The sequence below is a fragment of the Anabrus simplex genome, chromosome 3, assembly GCF_040414725.1.
Source record: "Anabrus simplex isolate iqAnaSimp1 chromosome 3, ASM4041472v1, whole genome shotgun sequence".
In the NCBI taxonomy this organism is placed as follows: domain Eukaryota; kingdom Metazoa; phylum Arthropoda; class Insecta; order Orthoptera; family Tettigoniidae; genus Anabrus; species Anabrus simplex.
Genome location: NC_090267.1, coordinates 248,485,184 through 248,507,576, shown reverse-complemented (window position 1 = coordinate 248,507,576; position 22,393 = coordinate 248,485,184). Strand labels below are relative to the sequence as shown.

At 38.6% G+C, this 22,393-nt stretch overlaps 1 protein-coding gene across 8 annotated transcripts in view; it reads right to left on the bottom strand.

Moving 5' to 3' along the window:
* Positions 1–11,447: 11,447 nt before the first annotated feature.
* The window catches only part of Jupiter (microtubule-associated protein Jupiter), a 398,214-nt gene continuing 387,268 nt past the window's right edge, over positions 11,448–22,393 (bottom strand). For all 8 annotated transcript variants that reach the window (XM_067142979.2, XM_067142975.2, XM_067142973.2 and 5 more), the window contains one exon: positions 11,448–12,675. In XM_067142979.2, the coding sequence (XP_066999080.1) occupies positions 12,509–12,675 (167 nt within the window). In that variant the 3' untranslated portion in view covers positions 11,448–12,508. The remainder of the gene's footprint in view (positions 12,676–22,393) is intronic.

The following is a 22,393-nucleotide window of genomic DNA, read 5'->3' as shown; positions in this document are numbered from 1 at the left end:
ATCAATATCCTTTATTGTAATGTTTTTTCATTTTTAATTATCCTAATTTGATATTTCGATTCAATGTCTCTAACGTAATATTTCAAGATGAATTTTGAGACATATATCCATACTCATTACTTACCATTTCAAAGAGGAAATCTTGACAACCTTTTACGTCTAACCTTTTCTGATTTATAATAAATGTCGCATAGTAAAATTTAACCATTCTTATAATGACTTTTAGAATAGTTGCTTAGATGTAAGTTGCTAACAATTTGGAAATTTCGTAAGCCACAGGTAGAAACTAACTAGGAATACGAGTAGGAGACGTCCTCTGCGTAAGTTAGGTATTTCTACTAGTATAAATCGGTGATCTTGTCTCTAATGCGGAACCCATAGCCCGTAAACTGAACAGCGAGAAATGTGATCATATTTTAGCTAGCCTGGATCTTGTGCGTCTCGACCTGGACGCGCAAACGGCGCACCTATTTTCCTTTTCAGTTCTCTTTATACACACTTTCAATTTTGTCTCCGTAGCTCAATATAGTGTTGAAAGTCACAGGTGCAAGTTTCAACCATTGTGCCAACTCCATCTGCGTTAAGACGTGGATGCTTATCAATATCCTGAGGGATTTTAATTTTGCCTTCGTCAGTGAGCGGGTTTGCAGCTTTTCTTGTTCAAAACCATGCTATGGCAAGACATATACTGCATAAAAAACACTACTATTACACTTTGATTTTTTGCACAGAATAAGTATTTTATTTTTCCTTTTCTTTCCATTTTTCTGTAAAGAATGACTAAGGAGTGCAAGTGTAGGAACTGTGGGTGTGGCCAAGCATTGTGGAGTATGAGGGAGGAGTAGAAGAGTTTGAGAGAGATAATTAGGAATCTCTCAGAAGAAAAGAAATAAGGTAGGCCTCCCTGAAACAATGTACAGGATAAGTGTAAAAGAGGGATGGGAAGGTAAGGGGGGAATTGTAGAAGACAGGTGATCTAATGTTTTAAGGGGAAGGAGATTGCACGCTAAAGGATCTATTCAGGATCAGAATTCAGGACAGGTGTCTGTCAGAAATCGGTACGAGTCACTGCCGGTAGAACAGAGGGAAGATGAGGAACAGGGAACTGTTGCCGAGAAGTGTAGGAGTAGGAGGAAAGGAAAATGCAGAGTAGAGGATAGGAAAAGACAGGTGGAACAGGGTCATGGTAGGGAGAAAAGGGAGGAGAAAGTAACTTCTGCAGCTGTCAGGAAAGATAGGGCTAACTGGGAAGGAAAGGGATCAAATGAGATGGTCAGGGTTGAGGTTCTGGTCATGGGGGATTCCATTATTAGACATGTGGGGAAAGTGTGTGTGGAGGAAAGGGAACCAGGGTAGAGTGTTATCCAGGAGTTAGGTTGAGGCAGATTTTGAGGAAAGTAGAAGAGAAGGAGGAGAGAAAGGAGAAGGGGGTAGTGTTTCACATTGGTACCAACAATGCACTGCAAGCAGGTTCATGTACCAACATAGCTGGGGATGTGTGGGATCTGGTAAATGCAGCACCGGTGAAATTTAAGGAAGCAGACATTGTTATCAGTGGAATAATGTGTAAGAGGGATACTGACTGGAAGGTGATTGGGAATTGTTTTTCTATTTGCTTTACATCACACCGACACAGAGGTCTTACGGCAACAATGTGATAGTGAGCGTCAGTGGGTAGGGTCTGACACATCCCACTCTGAAGAGTCTAGTGTCAGACCTAAGACGAAACGCTGGTTAATAGAGCAAACGCCGGAAAAGCCATCCATCTAATTTTTGATCTGATTTCTAACAATGTGATAGGAAAGGTCTAGGAATGGGAAGGAAGCAGCCATGGCCTTAAGGTACAGCCCCAGCATTTGCCTGGTGAGAAAATAGGAAACTACTGAAAACAGTCTTCAGGGCTGTCGACAGTGGGATTCGGAACCCACTTATCTCCTGGATGCAAATTCGCAGCTGCGCGCCCCTAACCGCACGGCCAACTCGCCCGGTGATTGGGGATTTAAATGAGACTATGGAGTGGGTATAGGCTCCGTGCATATAGCACTGTGCTGCTGCGGGTGATACTACGAGAACTACTTACAGGTATCTTCATCAACAGCTCACCATAAGTAGCTGGAATATGTGTGACGTTTACATGCATTTATTCAATTGTTTTTACAGTGTTGTCTTAAGATGATTATTTTTTAATGTCGCAACATTCCGACAGAATGATGTGCTTGTGTTGGCTGCATTAATAGATACTGTAATAGAGATTTCCTTCACGACCTCACGAAATGGATTTGAAAAGACGGTGGATCGTAGCAGTAAATCGCAAGAAGTGATTCAGGATTTCTACATTTATTTAACAGATATCACTTTACAAATTGTAAAGGTTAACAATTACAAACAAATTATTATAGCAAGTTAAATTTCAAAGTAAGCTACAATAGGCCATCTTTTTTAAAGCACACACATCGCAACAGATACATTGTATTCTATTAACATAGTCTTAATGATAGCTAGAAGAAGAAGAAGTAGTTGTTTGATGTCAACACCAACTTCTACACGACCATGCAGAAGACTGTGGTAATTGCCACGACTGGAATTGTACGGAAATTTATGGGTTCAAATTCTATATAAAAATGTAGTGTAAATTAAGTTTTATTGTGCTTTGATTCCCTAAAATCTGCACAATTGCTTAAATATCATTACCACAAACGTGTGTAAAATAAATAAATAAATAAATAAATAAAATAATTAAAATAAATAAATAATAATAACATTTATTACAAGTAACAACTCTAGCCCGCCTGGTGGCCATGATCGTTAAGGCGCTGAAGTCTAAAACGGTCTAACACCGAGGTTAGCCTGTTCAAGTCCCGTTGGTCGAAAAAAATTTCACCATCAGAATGTTGGTCGGCAGGGTAGGGGAGGTGGTGGCATACAATTTCTAATCACTAGATTGCATGCCAAAAGCCTGGATTAAATTCCAAACCTTTCCGCAGTGCTCATATGGAGTGAGGGCATATGACGCTGTTGATGGTGATTCGTCCGTCGGATGGGGACGTTAAGCCTTGAGCAGACCCCTTGGTGCTATTCGACAGGAGTAGGCTATGTGCCGGCACCGGGTTTCACCCTCTCCCTACTGTCATATATCACGTCATTCATTTCATCTCTCATTAACTCCTCTGATGAGGAGGACGTCAGGAAGGGCATCCGGTCATAAAAAACCCGCCACGACAGATTCATCTCACCTCATACCCGACCCCGTAAGGAAACTGGACAAGGTTTGGACAAAAATTACAAGTAACAACTCTCATTATTGTTCCGTATTGAAGATGACGTTAGGCAAAGATATCAAGGATAATTTAATAAAAAACCACCTATTCAATACTTTCCACGTTTAATGTGGTTATTATCTACATGATTTTATGTAGACTTATTTGGTCAGGTACATGTTTCACCCATTATTTTGGGCATCTTCAGCCTGTAAACAACCAGTCTACCTACAACAATCGGCTTTTTAAATCTCCACTTGTGCATGACAACACATTTTAATATTAGTAACGTCAAGAACATGAAAATGAAAATCGTGGGTCAAATAAGCCCCAGTTTTAATATCACCCTTTCTCAAGACTTATGATAAAAAAAGAAGATCCGTTTCATTTTATTTTTATTTTTGAACATTTTAAGTTAACCAGAATAGAACTGCCAAGTTAAAACACATTTAATTTAAATTTATATTTTCAATCTTGACCAACCTACAAGCAACAATCAGTTCAAATCTCCACTTATTGTTGACGACACATCCTGTCACCAGACACAGTACGTCAAGAACTTAATATGATGTAGGGGTCACATAAACCCCGATATGTAATCCACTTTACTGAAAAGAAGATCCATTTTAGTTTTGGACATTTTTCATATTAGATAGATTAGGACCAAAAAACTTAACTGTATTAACTTACCTATGTTACCCATCTTAAGAGTTCATTAATGTTTGTATATGTTTGTTCCCCGACGAAGGGAAACTAGTGACGCTAACCGTTATATTACAGAGGTTGTCGTGATCATATTATACATACAGACACGCTCATTTATTGACAACGTTAAAATATTCTGATATTTTCTCCTCCCGCAACATTTTGGTAGTGTACATTCGGTTTCGAAATCTTGAATTTCAATGTATATATTGGTATGTTTATATTGGTTAAATAAGGCCCCAAACCTTGACCTAAAGGTTGTTTACAGGCTGAAGATGCCCAAAATAATGGGTGAAACATGTACCTGACCAAATAAGTCTACATAAAATCATGTAGATAATAACCACATTAAACGTGGAAAGTATTGAATAGGTGGTTTTTTTATTAAATTATCCTTGATACTTTGCCTAATAATAACATACCATATTGTACTACAGACCACAATGTGACATTTTATAGTGTTTGTCACAACCTCACGAAATGGATGTAAAAAGACAGTAGACAAATATAATAACAGAAATAGGCCTCCATTACTCAATATCAATAGTTCACAAATATCCCGCATTTTACATACGTAAAGTTCTGTCCTCGCCCCGAGGTGGTGCAACTCTTTTCAAGCAACCCCTAATGAACATGAGCTGCATGTACCCTCGTGTCAATCTTAAATTTCTGTCTGTATCGGGAATCAAGCCCGGGCCCCCGACGAAGGGAAACTAGTGACGCTAACCGTTATATTACAGAGGTTGTCGTGATCATATTATACATACAGACACGATCATTTATTGACAACGTTAAAATATTCTGATATTTTCTCCTCCCGCAACATTTTGGTAGTGTACATTCGGTTTCGAAATCTTGAATTTCAATTGGTCCAACATCAAACCTGTGCCTTTTTATCAGAAAGATGTCCTCTAAGCTCTTCTCATTTTATTCCTCTTTCCCCACTTTTGAAGTGCGAAGTCGAAACTAATCACAGGGTTGATCAGTACGCGAGATGACATGTTCTGAGTAAACTGTATAAATAACAGAAATATTATTTTGCCAAAGCCTCCCTAGCAACATTAACCTACGCTAACATGATAACATATTAGAATTAGAACAAATACATTTTTCTGAAGACAACATTGTTGAATGTGTACATGAACATTAATCTCGTTATCACCACAAGTAATACATAAATTACTATGTCGCCTCTATCATGAAATGGTAGTGTATCTAGTGAACCAACGTTTTTCTCTTATCATATTTGCAGTTATTCACTATGTTGCCATTTCCCGCGAAGAGTTTTCCTTTAAAATTTAATACATGACCACTTTCTGGAATTTCGGAATACTTTGGCAGCTTGTTGTTGCATAAAACACTCTGAAATCCCACTGTTATTATTTAGTCGGCCATGGCAGTACGCTGTCAGACGACAGAGATATGCACGCAGTGATCGCATTAACTTATAGTGTTCGACACTCGCAGCACAGCGGTGCATTTTTCTCATCAGCGCACGGAGCCTATGGGAGAAACATTCAGGGAAACGGGGGTGGTCTAGGGAGCCGTAATAAGGGTTCATGGATCTGAAAGTCAAGTAGGGACGACATTAAAATGTTAGTGTTGAACTGTAGAAGTACCGTAAAGAAAGGAATAGAATTAAGTAATTTAATACATATACACTTACCAGATATTGTAATAGATGCTGAGTCATGTCTGAGAAATGATATAATGGACGCAGAAATTTTCTCAAGGAACTGGAGTGTGTACCGTAGAGAAAGGATAGGAACGGTAGGAGGGGGCGTATTAATTCTGGTGAAAGAAGAATTTGTAAGCTATGAAAAAGTTAAAGATGAGAAACATGAAATTCCAGGTGTAAGGCTCATTTCTAAAGATAATAGGCAACTTGATGTCTTTGGAGTGTACAGATCGGGAAAGGGTAGCGCTGACGCTGATTCAGAAAAATTTGGTAAGATAATCAGCAATGTGGGAAACTGTATGGAAGGGAATGTGATTGCAGCGGGAGACCTCAATTTATCAAATGTCAATTAGGAAGGTAATATAAAAAACAGGAAGCATGATCAACAAATGGCAAATAAGTTAATATAGGAAGGACAGCTGACTCAGAAAGTGACGGAACCAACTAAAGGGAAGAATATTCTGGACGTGGTGCTCGTGAAACCAGATGAGCTGTATAGAGAAACTGAATAGTTGGTATTAGCGATTACGATGCCATTTTTGTTGTAGTTAAAAATACACTTAAGAAAATGGAAATTGCAACACCATGAAGGCATTGGTCATTTGTGTTGATTTTCAAAATATGGAACGATGCCATGTAGGTATGTAAACAATCAAAGTTTCAGACTCATTGGATTGTCGCTACAGGTCTCCCCACGTGATTGGTCACGGAGGAATCAACTCCAGTATACGGACTCTGGTGTAGCGTAGTTGACTTGCAGTCCGTGCAGTGAAGTGTTCCCCGTCAAACATGCCTATATGACAGAGGAGAGCACGCTATCAACAACTGTCGCCATTTGAAAGGGCTCAGATAATTGGGCTGTGCGAGGCTGGATTATCGCTAAGGACTGTCGCTGCACGTGTTGGCCGACAGGCATCTACGGTACAACCTGTATGGCAGCAGTGGTCAAATGAAGGTACCCACACTTGTAGACCTGACACAGGCCCAGCGCGACAGAAAACTGTGAGAGAGGATCGCCGCATCATTTGGATGGAACCCCATGCAACAGTAGCGCAAATTCGAGCAGCTGTGGCACCCCACGTTACACAACAAACAGTTGGTAATCGCCTGCGTGCAGCTGGCTTACGAGCCCGTGTCCCTGCAGAAGGTGTTCCATTGACTCCACAACAACAGGAATGTAAATGGGTCACTGCAAACATTTCTTGGAATAGTAAGTGACGACCAGGTGAAAGGGATGGAGGTAGTGGAGAAAGCGAGATGGAGATAGAGTACCGCTATTTACGTACTGGTTAGGGGCTGCCAGAGGCAGCAGGGGGTCAACGACTATTCCTCCCAAAAGCTGCCCTGTACCAGGTATTAGGTTAAATTTATATCCTAATACTGCAACCTAATACCACACTGCAACGGATAGAGTGGAACATGATACAGGAAAGTAACTGTTCGTCCCATCCCTAGTAAGGATGTAAAGGAGAGGGCATATAAGTCTCTGTAAGACCCCAGCTGGAGTATGGTTCCAGTGATGGGACCCTCACCAGGAATACCAGATTCAAGAACTGGAAAAAATCCAGAGAAAAGCAGCTTGATTTGTTCTGGGTGATTTCCGACAAAATAGTAGCATATAAAAATGTTGCAAAGTTTCGGCAGGGAAGACTTGGGAGGAGACGAGCTGCTCGACTAAGCGGTATGTTGATGATGATGCTTGTTTAAAGAGGCCTAACATCTAGGTCATCGACCACTAATGGTACAAAATGGAATAACAAATTAGAAGTCCAAAATCCTCCACTGACCAGAATTCAAAACATAAGCACAAAGAATGAATGGATGGATATGAATTTAAAACAATCAGTGGATCTGACCCCCAAAGTCTCGCATTAACAGAAACCGATGTGAAACAATAGTATTACTGACAAAGGGACTGTGTCTATAGCATAATACTGAATCGATGATGCTTTTAGTCTAAAGGGGTCCAAAATCCAAGTCATTGGCAGCTCATAATGGTACTTTTCGCTTGGAAAGCAGAACCATGGTATTTGTCATGATGCGGTACTAATCAAAAGTAGTGTAGACTCTCAGCATTCTACACAGTACGGTACTACTCACAGGTAATGAAATTCGGACATGGAATACAGACCTATGGTGTTCCGCACATTGCAGCACCATTTACAGGCAACGCAAACCTAGGGTGTTCATCACATACGAGTACTAACCACGGGGAACTGCACTATCCCGTGGTGTTCCTTATGTAGTGGGTACCAATTATAGGCAAGCCAGAACCATTGAGTTGCTCCTGAAGTGGTACTAATCATAGGTACTGTAGGAGCCAGCAACGCACTCTGTTGCTACTAATCACAAACCTATTTGGTACCTAATATAGCGATACCACGCACAAGTAAAAGCGACTCATGTTGTTCCCCATGTGGTGGTACTAATCACAAGTAGTTTCATGGTTCTAATACAATCATCCCTTGGTCGCACCTTACGACAGGCAGGGGATACTGTGAGTGTATTCTTCGTGTGTGTCCCCCACCCACAGGGGGTTATGTGTTTGGTCCGCGAGAGGTATTTTAAATCCCTCAAGTCCGCCGGCAAGCCGGTTCTGACCCCCCTTTCCGCCACCTCTCATAGTGCATTGGCACTGCTGGTGGCTTCAAGTAGCCTATGCAGTGGCCTCCATGGTATGCAATACCCATGTGTCTTGGAAGGTGTGCTACTTACCAACTGATGAGCCCAACTTAGCACACTGGGGCAAAACACTGGCAACCAGGAATGAGTTTGTTGGAAAATTTATAATGTCCAATAACGGACCATTTATATTGATATTATAAGTGGTATATTCTGAGCTGTCAGTGGAGAGATGGCGCGGAATGACATCAGTAGACCAGGAATGAGTTTGTTGGAAAATTTATAATGTCCAATAACGGACCATTTATATTGATATTATAAGTGGTATATTCTGAGCTGTCAGTGGAGAGATGGCGCGGAATGACATCAGTAGACAAATAAGTGAGTGGTGTCTTAAGTAGGAAAAATCACAATATGAAGATTAAGTTGGAATTCAAGACGACAAATTGGGGCAAATATTCGTTTATAGGTAGGAATAACTTACCAAGGAAGATAATCAATAAATTTCCAATTTATTTGCAATCATTTAAGAAAAGACTAGAAAAACAACAGATAGGGAATCTGCCACCTGGGCGACAGCCCTAAATGCAGATTAGTAGTGACCGATTTCTACTGAACTTCTCATGATTATTTCCTAGTAAGCAGGCTGTCATTTGACAAATATTCACTACCTTTTGACACTCAACGTGCAGTAAATTTCTGACTACAATACAAAATACGAAGACTATATAAGATCACCGGGTTATTCAGCAATCTCACTGGCAATAAGACCCTCCTACAGAACAAAACAAGACAGCTCTGACAAAATCATGTGAAAACTGCATTCAGCACTCCTAACCACAATAGAATTCATTACTGTGCTTTAACATAGCGCTGTCCAGTTTTTCTCTAGTATAAAGCATTTTGCTGTCAATCAGCCAAGCAAAACTGAACTTTCCTGAAGCTAACAGCTTACTCCCCAAAAGGTACAATACACCCTGTTAGGTTTGAGAATTCAAGGCCATTTCCCCCTGTATACAAGGAATGACGAAGAACATTTACAGGTCTGGGGAAATTGTGATCGTACTAAGCTGAGAAAGCAAAAAAAATCGCGTTGTGTTAAGCGAGGTATTTTTATACAGATTTAATACAACTGGAGCCAGGAGTTTGAATTTACAATGTGTGGTGTGGGAAAACAAGTCCATGAGGAATGAACCAACTAGATTTCACAGTATTTCACTTTGTTATGCAACTCTGCATGCTGATAATGTTAAAACCAGACTTAGTGTGTACTTAGGACACAAGTAATCTAAAATTATTTTTTTTTTGCTAGTTGCTTTACGTCGCACCAACTCAGATAGGTCTTATGGCGACGATGGGACAGGAAAGGGCTAGGAGTGGGAAGGAAGCGGCCGTGGCCTTAATTAAGGTACAGACCCAGCATTTGCCTGGTGTGAAAATGGGACAGGGCTGCCGACAGTGGGGTTCGAACCTACTATCTCCCGAATACTGGATACTGGCCGCACTTAAGCGACTGCAGCTAGCGAGCTCGGTAAATCTAAAATTTAATATGTATGTATGAATATATATTCCCGGGCAAATCTACGGAACTAAATTTACAGGTATCGGGGATTTCTCTCCTTAATTGGCTACTACTGACTTTTTTATGACATTTTGTATTTTTGGTTGTTCCAAGATTTAATAACTTTAACAGATATTACTCTCCTTAAAACACTTTATCATGAAATTATGTAGGTTTACCCCCCCACATCACTGATAAGATTTCACAAGAAACCAATCGGTATGACAATTTGTTCCATCAAAATATTGTCAGTTTTAACATCGAAATGAACTATTTTATTTCACCAAAAAATAAGCCCCTAGCTATAACATTCTTTAACAGTTTAGTTTGAACTTCTGCAATGAGTTGTGCAGCAGTGTACAATATGGAGATGAAATAGAAAGTCTATTAATAAAAATTAAAAAAAAAAAAAAAAAAAAAAAACCACCAATATTATAATTTCTAGAGAATAAGAGTAAGAAGGAAAATAAATGCTCTTCCATGTACAGGCTAAAATAACCAGTATATGGCATTTTATATGTGCAGAAGAGGTTCGCACATTTTGTCTCAATACATTGAATGAACACAATTTTGACCTCTGACTAGTTTCTTCTTTGGGTCTAGTGTCTGAGTGGTAGACAAGTACGTCTGATCATGGATATCCTTTACTGAAATTTCCATTAAAACAAATATGTTTGAATGAACTGACCATTTGACAAGCTGTGGTCGTGCCAAGGAACACAGCTCCCAGTGCTATAACTGCAGAAATGCATGCGGTTCTAGTTCACACAGTGAAAAGGGGACGGGGTCGTCGTATTCTGAAATGAATTTCAGATTCATAGCCTTGCAAATTCCCCATAAGAGGCAAAATATTCCATTAAGTGTTAAGATAATTCTGACCATAGAGATAATAGTATTGAGTGGGTGGAAAGAGATTTAAACAAGAATACGATCGGCCCTTCAAAGAAAGTTTGTCTCACTACGACGCAAAGGAAGTACTAAAGTTTTTCCGGAAAAGTCCGAGATGCAACCACCACCCAAATTCACATTTTTTTCCCTCCTGAAATGTATGGAAACGTCGTTCAACAAAATTTCTAATGAAACAATACGTGACGAACCAACTGAACAATCCTGAAAGAAATAAGTTGAACAATGGAAAAAATAATGCCAAAAGGTGTACTTTGGTCCTCATTTAAACAAATGTTTTGAAGTTACCACTAGAGCAATCCTATCGAGGCAATGTAACTGGAGAGTTCATGTTTTTGCTATTACACACACAAAATTTCAGGAGAAAAAGAAACCTCTCCATTGGTTGATTTTATATGTTAGCATGTTTCCAACCTCTCTGCTGGGCCATTTAAATATGATTTTTTAGTTATCTCATTTTTAAAATCTGATGTCACTGGATTTTCTATGCAGATCCGTACTTTGTGGAGTACAATGTTCTTTGAACATGCCTATTTTCCAGACTTTAGCTACAGTGGAAGAGCACGACATCTGAATATTCCAACATTGGGGTAAATGCACGTACAGTCTTCAGTTTGGCACAGTACTGACAGGTAAGACAAGCACAGAAAATCTGTCTCAAAATAAGGAACAGTAGGATCTCAGGACCAGAGGACAAGGAAGACAAATAAGACATGTCTACAATACTAGTGTGATTTATTCAAACACTGCAAGATTGATCATCACAATGTTGACAGCATTTTTTTATTATATTATAAAATCTGAGTAAAATCACTCATATAAATGTTTATGGGAAATTGTAGTTGTACAAGCTATAAAGTCTTTTAAACATTCACAATCGTTCTGGAAATGGAACAACACAGTCTTAGCCCTAGGCTTCTGTTCCCTACAAATAGTGAGGCTACAGGAATACAAGAAGCAAGTGCACATAATGTCCTACCATGCACTTGCAGTAACTGTTTTCAAAAAATTAAATATTTACTGTGGAAATCTTTCAGTAATCAGGAAACAAATAAATAATTATGTACATAAGCCACACTTCCAACTATTTCAACCGTGAGTAAAATTAACAAGGAAAGAGAAAATCTTGTTAAGAAATGTAATACACCCACTGAACTATTACGTGACTGAATACCTTACGTGGAAGATCAAGGCACAAACTGACAATGTACATGCACATGTTTGTTTCCCCCTCTTAACATACTTTAAAGCAACAGTGAAACTAGGAAGTAGGTTACTATCACTAAGTAATTAAACTAATAAGCAATGAGGGGAAGATTGAGAAATTAATGTATTAATATAAAAATGTGAAAATATAAAGAAGGTGGGCACTCAAACTAGAACAGTTGTAACTGTGGATAGCAGAGGGTACAGGATAATTAGCGGACATGGAACACAGAATCAATATCAAACAGTTCTCTACCCACCACAGTACTATCCACATTTACAGTAGAACCACAGTTGCAAAAGAAAAACATAATGCACTTCCTAATATTTGGCTGGAATATTTATGTCAATTCTCTTACATATTACCTGATAATTTTACACAAACCCATGCAATTCATTATGATGTGCATACCAACCCCTGCAAAATTTTACAAATTTCTGGAAATTGAAGTACTACTATTTTTGTTATTTTTAAAGTAATTATGTTTCTTTTAAGCAACTTGTTCTGGAAGCCAGTATCTGAACGGAGATTATTGGCAGCAGGGTTGGCATACATGCAGACTGCTGATGGTTTCACCAGAGGCCAGAAGAATAGCCACCTGGTGGCACTCTGTTGCGCTGAGGTGGAGCAGAATGAGTACTGCCATTTGTGACAGGTGCAGAATTGTTGGATGCAGGAGCAGACGATTCTTTATCTCCATTTACAGCAGCATATCCCTCACCAGTGACTGGATTTCCATCTGTCAAATGAATAATGAATAATCAGATACAAATACCATTTATTCACAGAACAACAAAATATTTTTAAATACGATTGTAGTATATTTTGCTGCCCCAATCAAGGAGTAACTATAGTTATAAAAAGCTGAATTCATCATCAAAAGAACTAATTTTTTGTTTGGCAAATCATGAAGATCTGTATCGTGCATCATAAAGAAGAGTCATTTCTTCTGAGGGGAAAAACATCCCCTCTCTTACATTTCTCTTTACAATGGTTCAATCATGACACTAACCCTCAAATTCCAATAGATTTTAAGAGAGCCTAAACAAAATGGAATTTTGCCAAGAAACCAAGTTCCCTTCACAATGCTACTAAAATTGCCAAGGCCCTATATTTCCACCTAAGAATTAAAGGAAACAAGTATCTGAAATTGTCACAGGCCCACAAAATTAGGCCCTCTAAATGAAAATTTGAAGAGTTCATCAAGTTTCAAACCCACAATTTTCAGCGTAGAAGGTAATCCAACCAACTACGGTACACTGTTCATCACCCAGAGGTAAATTCTATAAAATGAAGCAATGACCCTTCTGTACAGTGATTAATAGTTGCAAACAAATTATTTCTGTTTATTTTCTCTTTAACAACAAAGAGTACTCGTAACCACATCTGGATATTTTCATGAATGTGTTAACACATACTCAGGCAAACATCAGCAACTAACAACACAAGATGTTTAAAGAAATTAGAGGAGAAAGATAGCATTCACATAGTCTTATCGTGAAGACTAAGCAGGCACACAGGTTGCACAACGAGACAAAAGACAAACTTTAACTGAATGCATTCCAATTAAGGATAGAGTAGAAATGGCCAAAAGTAAACATGAAATGCATGCATTTCTTGCTGCCCAGATTTAACATATTCAAAACAAAGTAATATATTATTTTAGCATATAAAATAATCATGTACTAAGCAATGACAAAATTCAGTCATTCTTGTCATAACCAAACATGCACAAGAAAAATTATATATGAACTTCCAGACTGAAGAGGCATAGCTATCATCAGCTGCAGACAGTTATTCCTGTCCCTACATCCTACCAGTTTTTTTTGTCGTGCTGAAGAGAGAAGTTGCAAACCAGTGCTAGTCTGAAAGGTGCAGCATAACAGAAAAAAGGCAAAATCTGTCAAAACCCCAAAATATCCCACGTTGTGCAGAAGTTAAATTTCTGTTTGGTGGTTTCCTTATGGGGTTTCAGCTCTAAATGAATGAAAATATAATATGCAATACATGCAGTTGAGAAATTACTTCATCTGTTGATAAGGGACAAAAATAACACCTCGACTTCACTCGAATAGTCAACTCTTCAAAAACGCCCTTCATTACAGTTAACTCGCAATTTTGCATTAAAAAATTATAGAATAAGTTATAAAAAAATAATGCACTAAACAGTTTAGAAATGACACTGGTTGTTACCTCACCTTCGCAAGGCACAATATGCAGGTACTTTAATTGGACATGTGAGATAATTTACACCTCCCTAGTTTCTAATATTCAAACATACAAGTTTCAACTTTACCCAACTAGTGCACTGGAACAGTTGAAGGAAATTCAAGGATTTATTTATGGCACAACAATGCCATTAAATGATATTGAAGGAGTCACTGTCAAAATTACCATTACACAGCTTTGGAAACTGGATAGATTTGAGTTAAATTCTGAAATTCTCGAACACCAGGACATTTTCAGATTTCTTTTGCACTGATGCAGATATCCATGGCTTTAAGGTACAGCCACAGCATTTGCCACAGAAAACAATCTTCAGGGCTGCCGACAGTGGTGTATGAACCAATTATCTCCGAAACACAAGCTCACAGTTGCATGCCCCTAATCGCATGACCAATTCGCCTGAGATTTTCAGATGATTCTTAACAGTTTTCTGACCCTACTGCCATAACACACTACCGTGTAATTCAGCCATCCCTTCCAATATAGTTTTATGCAACCCAACTAATGTGCAACAGGGTTATAAAGTGGCTATTCCCCTGTAGGTGTAATGTATGGTACTAATGTCCAGTGAGCACATTTTGCACACGATTCTGAACCCTACCGACACGTTATATCGTCCGTTCGCAAAACATGACTCCCTGAAATCATGTAGCAGCTTCCTTTGACCATGTAACTATGTTAATGTGTCGTGCCTCATGACCAGGTGTAACAATGAGGGGTAACAGTGCAGTAATTAATGTCTCAAACACCGAACTGGATGGCGTATGTACACTTACTCTCGTCGTACTACCAGCACGTTCCCAGCAGTGTGGTATAGCGGATGTGGTTAACCATTAGCCTAGCAATCTACTAAATGTGCCATCAGTCGTTCGAATCCTGCATCGTTGAAATATTTTTGCATCGGCATGATGTTTGGTACACAGGCCCACGTTTGCCACATTCAAACAGTAGAATGACACTGTTATTCATCTTGTACCATGCGCATACTCCGCTGCTTAGGCCCAGAATGTAATCTCTGCTGTTATTTGGTATGTTTTACACAGAGGAATATGTTGACATGGTATGGAGAAGCAAGACAAAACACTTGCGAGGCACTACCTCTGTACAAGGAACGATACCCCCCAACAGGCGTAATTTCCAAGGAGCCACCAGTCCGCGATAGGTCCGTTGCATTGTGTGAAACAGAAGAGGCTGTTCTGGAGGCAGCTCGCAATAATCCACATATCAGTACATGGGCGATTACATAGCAGGTGAACACCAGCCAACCATCTGTCTGGTGAATACTGCATGGGCAGGACTTCAAAGGTTGAATGGAGTTCTGTCAGTGGCTATTAGCCAGACTGGACAATGATTCAGCATTCGTATTACTCATCTTGTTCTTGGACAAATCACGCTTCCACAATAATAGGTTCTTAAGTCGGATATGGAAGAGATGGGAATATTTAATGAGAATGACTACGTGGTGGTTATGGCAGGGATGAATGATATTGCTAGAAATGAAGCATCAAATGTGATTTCTGGGATGAAGAAAGCACTTTGCAAATTAAAGACCACCAATGTAATATTATGTAATATTCCATATCGACATGATTTAATTGAATGGTCTTGTGTAAATAAGTTAGTTGGTGATACAAACAGGCAGCTACAGTAGATAGTGAAATGCTTTCAAAATACAAAAATAATTGATATGAGCAATATGGATAGAGGATATTTCACAAATCATGACTTGCATTTTAGCAGAAGAGGGAAAAAGCAGCTATGTAATATGATTAGGAAAAAATACAGACCCCAGGAACAAATATAATGCCATACCATTGCTGTTCGATAAAGATGAGGAAGTTGCAGAACATTTGCAGGTAATGAAAGTAAGAAGAGTTGAGGAAGTAGTTGAGGTGAGTGCTACCACTAAAGAAGGATGCCCAGGAGAATAAAATCAGCTGAAAGGGATTAATGTGATTCTACCACAATCATCAGGGACAGCAATACCAGAAAGCACTGAGTACTCGCAGAAAACTTGCGAGGAAACCACTGAGCTCGTCAGTAGCAGTCACTTGGATGAATAAGGAGAGGAGTTACTGGAGAAGTTGGATGTTGGAGACCCATCAGGACGAACTGAAGGAGGGCAAGCTAAACAACCAGAAATAAGAACGTCGAGTAGGACAAGGGAACGACCAGCATTACTAGAGCAGGATTTTTTATAAAGGTAAAAGGTAGCAATAGTAATAATCTAAAGGGAGAGCTAAATTTCTTCCAGCAGAATGTTCAATCCTTAAAAAATAAAATTCTAAGTATAGGGGGTCTGTTGGCAGATAACCTACAAGGGTATGATGTTTTATGCTTAACTGAACATTGGTTGATAGAGGATGAGATTTCAAACTTTGTATTAGGTTATGCTCTTGCAAGTAAGTTTTGTAGAAAGAAAATGAAGTGTGGAGATTCATGTATATATGTGAATAATAATATCACATGTAAGCAGTTGGATACATTTGAATTACTGAATGTAGAGGAGCATTTTGAGGCTAGCTTTGTTGAACTAGTGGATTATAAGTGAATACTTTTATGCATTTATAGATATCCTCCTAGTAATGTTGAAACTTTTTATAATAATATTGAAATTATTTTAGATGACCTACAGAATAAGAACAAAAATATAATTATCATGGGCAACTTTAATGTAGATTTTTAGGGAATAATGGTGGGCGAGATAAGCAAAGGCTAGAAATGTTGCTTTCCTTCTACAGTCTAAAGGCAGTTCTAAATCAACCAACTAGAATATCTGAGGATACAAAGTCAGCAGTAGATCTCAAGTTGTATTGAATGAGGAAATGTGGAATTATGAAATAGAAGTTTATGATACAGGTTTTTCAGATAATTTTGCTCAAATTGTGCATCTAAATTTTAGGGTAATAGGAAACCATAATTTAAAAAATAACAATGTAATTTACAGGGAAACTAGAATGTGTACAAGGAAAATAATTATTTCACATTTTAACCAGTTATTGGCCAAGGAAACTCGGGAGAGTGTCAACCTATATAGAAATAACTCAACTAATGAGGCCTTCAGTGAGATTTTGGGTTTGTTCAACTATTATCAAGTGGAAATACCAGTCAAAAGGGTAACTAAAGAATTATAGGAATGGGTGGATTACAACAGGAATTAGAACGAGTAGATGATGAAGGTTTTTAAGCAAATGTGCGAAAGGGAGTACCACATCATCTGAATTGAAGGATTATTATAAGAAATATAAGAACATATATCGAGAAGTTTTGAAGGCTGCCAAAAGATTGCATAATGAGAAAGAGCTAAAAAAATTCTAAAAACAGGTCTAAATGTATGTGGAACATTATAAAAAGGGAGAAAGGTACTCTAATTCCATTAAAAAAGAATATTACTCTTACAAATGCAGGGAAGGAAGTCGGTAATCCAAAAGAAGTTGCAGAAATATTTAGTAAATATTTTCTAGAAGCAGTTTTGAGGTTAACGGAAAATTTTCAAACATCAATGACTGGAACGAACTTAAATAGTTCGCAGGAATGTATCATCCATGTTTCTTGCTCTTGTGACTGAGCAACAGATAGAGAAGATTATAAAACAGATGGGTAAGAAGAAGTCTTCTGGTTTAGATAGTTATTCAAACTACTGTATTAAATGCTCTTACCAATATATTATCAAGCCTCTGTTATTTGATAAATTTGTCACTAACCACTGGTAAATTTCCACAGAAATTCAAGGTAACCAAAGTTATGATACATAAAAAGGGTAGTGAAGAAGATACTGGTAACTATAGGCCTGTCTGCCTCCCCTCTGTATTCTCCAAAACACTGGAAAGAATTATGAACGATAGACTGTTATCATTCTCAGAAAAGCATAATATATTAGCTGGTTGCCAGAATGGCTTTCGTAAAAAAATGATCAACTACCGCAGCATTCATTAACTTTATTGAACGGATATGACACACTAGATGGGAAGCATGCATGTTTAGGTATTTTCTAGGACTTAACAAAAGCTTTTGATATAACTGACCACAGCTTGCTTTTAGAAAAGTTATACATGTATGGAGTATACTGATTTGAGCAAAAATGTAATAAAGAATGTGTATTCCTGTGCCAGAAACATAGACCATGGTGTTCCACAGGGGTCAGTTTTAGGACCATTATTATTTTTAGTATTTATTAATAATATCGCCCAAATTGTAGATGATGCTCAAGGAGTGCAATTAACTTTGTTTGCAGATGATATATTACTGTTTTTGTAGCTGATGAAAGTTCTGAAGGGTTAGAATTAAAGGCAGGCAATATAGTGAGTAATATCCTGAACTGGCTTGAAGATAAATAAATTAATTTTAAGTAAACAAAACTTCTGTGATTAGATTTCACCGTAAGATTAATCTGAATATGGAAATTAGTCCAATATAATTTGGAGAGACCATAGTTGAGAACTCATCAACAAAGTTTCTTGGCTTGTGGATGGATGAATCATTAACCAGGCAAAAACATACAGAGTTTATAGGGAAAAAGCTTAGTAGAATTTATTTCATGATAATATCTTTGAAAAATAGTTTTAATTTAGAAGCTTGCTGAATAATGTATTTTGCATATGTCCATCCCATACTAACCTATGGAATCATTTCGTGGGGGAATTCATGATATAGAAAAGTCATCTTCAAGTTACAAAAGAAAATAATTAGAGTAATGGCCGGTGTCGACAGGAGAACAAGCTGCAAGAAATACTTTAAATTTTGTTTTATTTTACCATTGCCTAACCTTTATATCTTCCATAGACTTGAATTTTATATGAAGGAGAATGTAAACAGTTTCAGCATAAACTTCGATGTACATAGGTATAATATTAGAAATAGACACAGTCTGCACATAGAACCACACAAAACTAAGCTAAGATATATGAATCAAGTTTGAGTTATGCAGGAGTACATTTATTTAACACTTTAGCGTCGACGTGTACATTTGCTTTTTTGTGGTAAACTGCAGAAATGCGATATACATATTTCAGGTTGTTGTGGGCTATGGATGTTCGTAACTTCATTCGTAGATGATAATCAAAGACATAATTTATGTTAAAAGTTACTATTTTTGTGTCCCCCCATTGGGATGACATATGGTAATTAGGTTGACTATGCAACAGAGAAAGTGCACGTAACTCCTACAGGGGTGATGGGGTGAAGGGGTGACTGCCTTTTTACCTTTGTTGTGAAACATTGTGCTCTGTGTTGAGCTGTTTGTTTACGTGCCTTTCAACGAGTTCCTTATAATTTACAGTTTTGTGACAAGAATTTAATTCATGTTACATGAGATTCTGTGTTGAATAAGCCATCATTACCCATAGAGATAGAACAACTTGAAAAGGGTTCGAGTGCTGAATCAAGTGATATTGACATTTAGGATTTGCAATGTGATGCCACCTTTTCCGAGTCGGAATTCGACAGTAGATTGTGTAGCGAGGACAATGATTCCAGTGCTGCATCGGGCGATGATTCAACCCAATCACCAGCCAGAGACAATTACTGGGGAACATTCTCAGGTTCGCAGAAACCTTTTATATTCACATGTAGCCCCGCTCTACAATTTCATCTGAGTGGTAAATCTCAACCAGTATGTAAGAATAACGCAATAATAGACTCAAATTAACATTTTCCTTGCCATTAATAATTGAATTCTGATTGTTGTGTATGGGGTGACAAATGTCAGAGAAATAACACTGTCTGTTGTGCAATGCACAGCACACTGATAAAGGCACTCTATAAACACCTTGCGTGAACAAGCAATGCAATACAATAGCGAATGGTAGCACTAGTTTCATGCGACAGCCTAAAGTTGAGAGGCTACACTACAGTGTCACCCCATGAGGGGTGACATACTATATTTTGTATGGGCGTCCGTCACCCCACATAGTCTTCAACGTGTTAATAAATTGCCAGACTACATTAAGCAGATAAAACCATGTTCAAAATTTAAGAAAGAATTATTCAAATTTGTTTCTAACCATTGTTTTTATTCTGTTGAAGAATACTTAGCTCTTGAAAATTAACTTACGTATCACTTTTTCTTTATTTAATCTGTGCCTCTTTACCACATTGTATAATTCTCTTTATTTCTCATGGCATGTATATTACCGTTTTATCCTTTGTTACTGTAAATATCATTATTGATATGTCCCATATCACTGTATCAGTTGGATGAAATAAAATACAATAAATACAATACAACACAACAGGAACATCAATAGCCACAACATTCACTATTGCAGTCCACACAATCTTCACTGGATGTGACAGGCGGCTCATCAAGTACGATGGGGAGTGAACTTGAGGCGTGGAATCTTGGGGGATCGCCTGATTTGACCTTATTTCTTTGAGGGCAATTAGACGGGCGCACGCTACCTGCACTTTCTGCGTCAGGAACTCCACCCTGCTGCTGGAGGATGTGCCCATGCACGATCTTTTGACAATGTGGTTGCAACAGGATGGAGCTCCACCACATTCGACTTTGCCCGTTCATAACCATCTGAACGAGGAACTGACAGGGAAATGGATAGGACGAGGAGACCCTGTTTCATGGCCCAACAGATCACCGGATTTAATGCCGTTAAGACGACTTCTTGTGGGGGCATTTGAAGAACGTCTTTTACTCTCAAGTGCCGGAAACCCTGACCAGCTCCAGCAACTCGTGACTGACGCCTGCCAAGCAATTACATATGGAATGCTCCAGTGCGCAAGACAATCTAGTGGACACTGCTGCGATAAAACACTGTCAGGGCAGTTGTGTTCCTATTATTACTGGTTTGTACGAGTCCGGCCTGCTAACTAATCAGCCCTTCTCAGGGCCACAAAACACATTAATTCACGCACAATTTGCATGAAAGCAGGCACTGAACTTGAATTGTGTGTGGTACATATTGGACATAGATTTAAAAAATAAGCCAAGCTCATAGGGAGGAGGAAAATGGGTTTGGTGAAATTACACTTGAGGAAGTGGAAAGGATGGTAAACTCCACTGTCATAAAGCAGCAGGAATAGATAAAATTAGACCTGAAATGTTGACATATAGTGGGAAGGCAGGGATAAAATGGCTTCAAAGAGTAGTAAGATTAGCATGGAGTGTTGGTAAGGTACCTTCAGATTGGACAATAGCAGTAACTGCACCTATCTATAAGCAAGGGAACAGGAAGGATTGCAACAACTATGAAGTATCTCATTGATTAGTGTACCAGGCAAAGTATTCACTGGCATCTTGGAAGGGAGGGTACGATCAGTCATTGAGAGGAAGTTGAATGAAAACCAGTGTGGTTTCAGACCGCAGAGGGGCTGTCAGGATCAGATTTTCAGTATGTGGCAGGTAAGTGAAAAATGCTACGAGAGGAATAGGCAGTTGTGTTTATGTTTCGTAGATCTAGAGAAGGCATATGACAGGGTACTGAGGGAAAAGATGTTCGCCATACTGGGGGACTATGGAATTAAAGGTAGATTATTAAAATCAATCAAAAGCATTTATGTTGACAATTGGGCTTCAGTGAGAATTGATGGTAGAATGAGTTCTTGGTTCAGGGTACTTACAGGGGTTAGGCAAGGCTGTAATCTTTCACGTTTACTGTTCGTAGTTTAGATGGATCATCTGCTGAAAGGTATAAAATGGCAAGGAGGGATTCAGTTAGGTGGAAAAGTAGCAAGGAGCCTGGCCTATGCTGACGACTTGGTCTTAATGGCAGATTGTGCCGAAAGCCTGCAGTCTAATATCTTGGAACTTGAAAAGAGGTGCAATGAGCATGGTATGAAAATGATCCTTTCAACTAAACTGATGCCAGTGGGTAAGAAATTCAACAGAATTGAATGTCAGATTGGTGATACAAAACCAGAACAGGTTGACAATTGCAAGTATTTAGGTTGTGTGTTCTCCCAGGATGGTAATTTAGCGAGATTGAATCAAAGTGTAGTGAAGCTAATGCAGTGAGCTCACAGTTGCAATCGACAGTATTGTGTAAGAAGTCAGCTCCCAGACAAAACTATATTTACATCGGTCTGTTTTCAGACTAACTTTGCTTTACGGGAGCGAAAGTTGGGTGGACTCGGGATATCTTATTCATAAATCAGAAGTAACAGACATGAAAGTAGCAAGAATGATTGCTGGTAAAAACAGGTGGGAACAATGGCAGGAGGGTATTCGGAATGAGGAGACAAAGTTTAATTCAGGAATGAACCCGATGGATGAAGCTGTA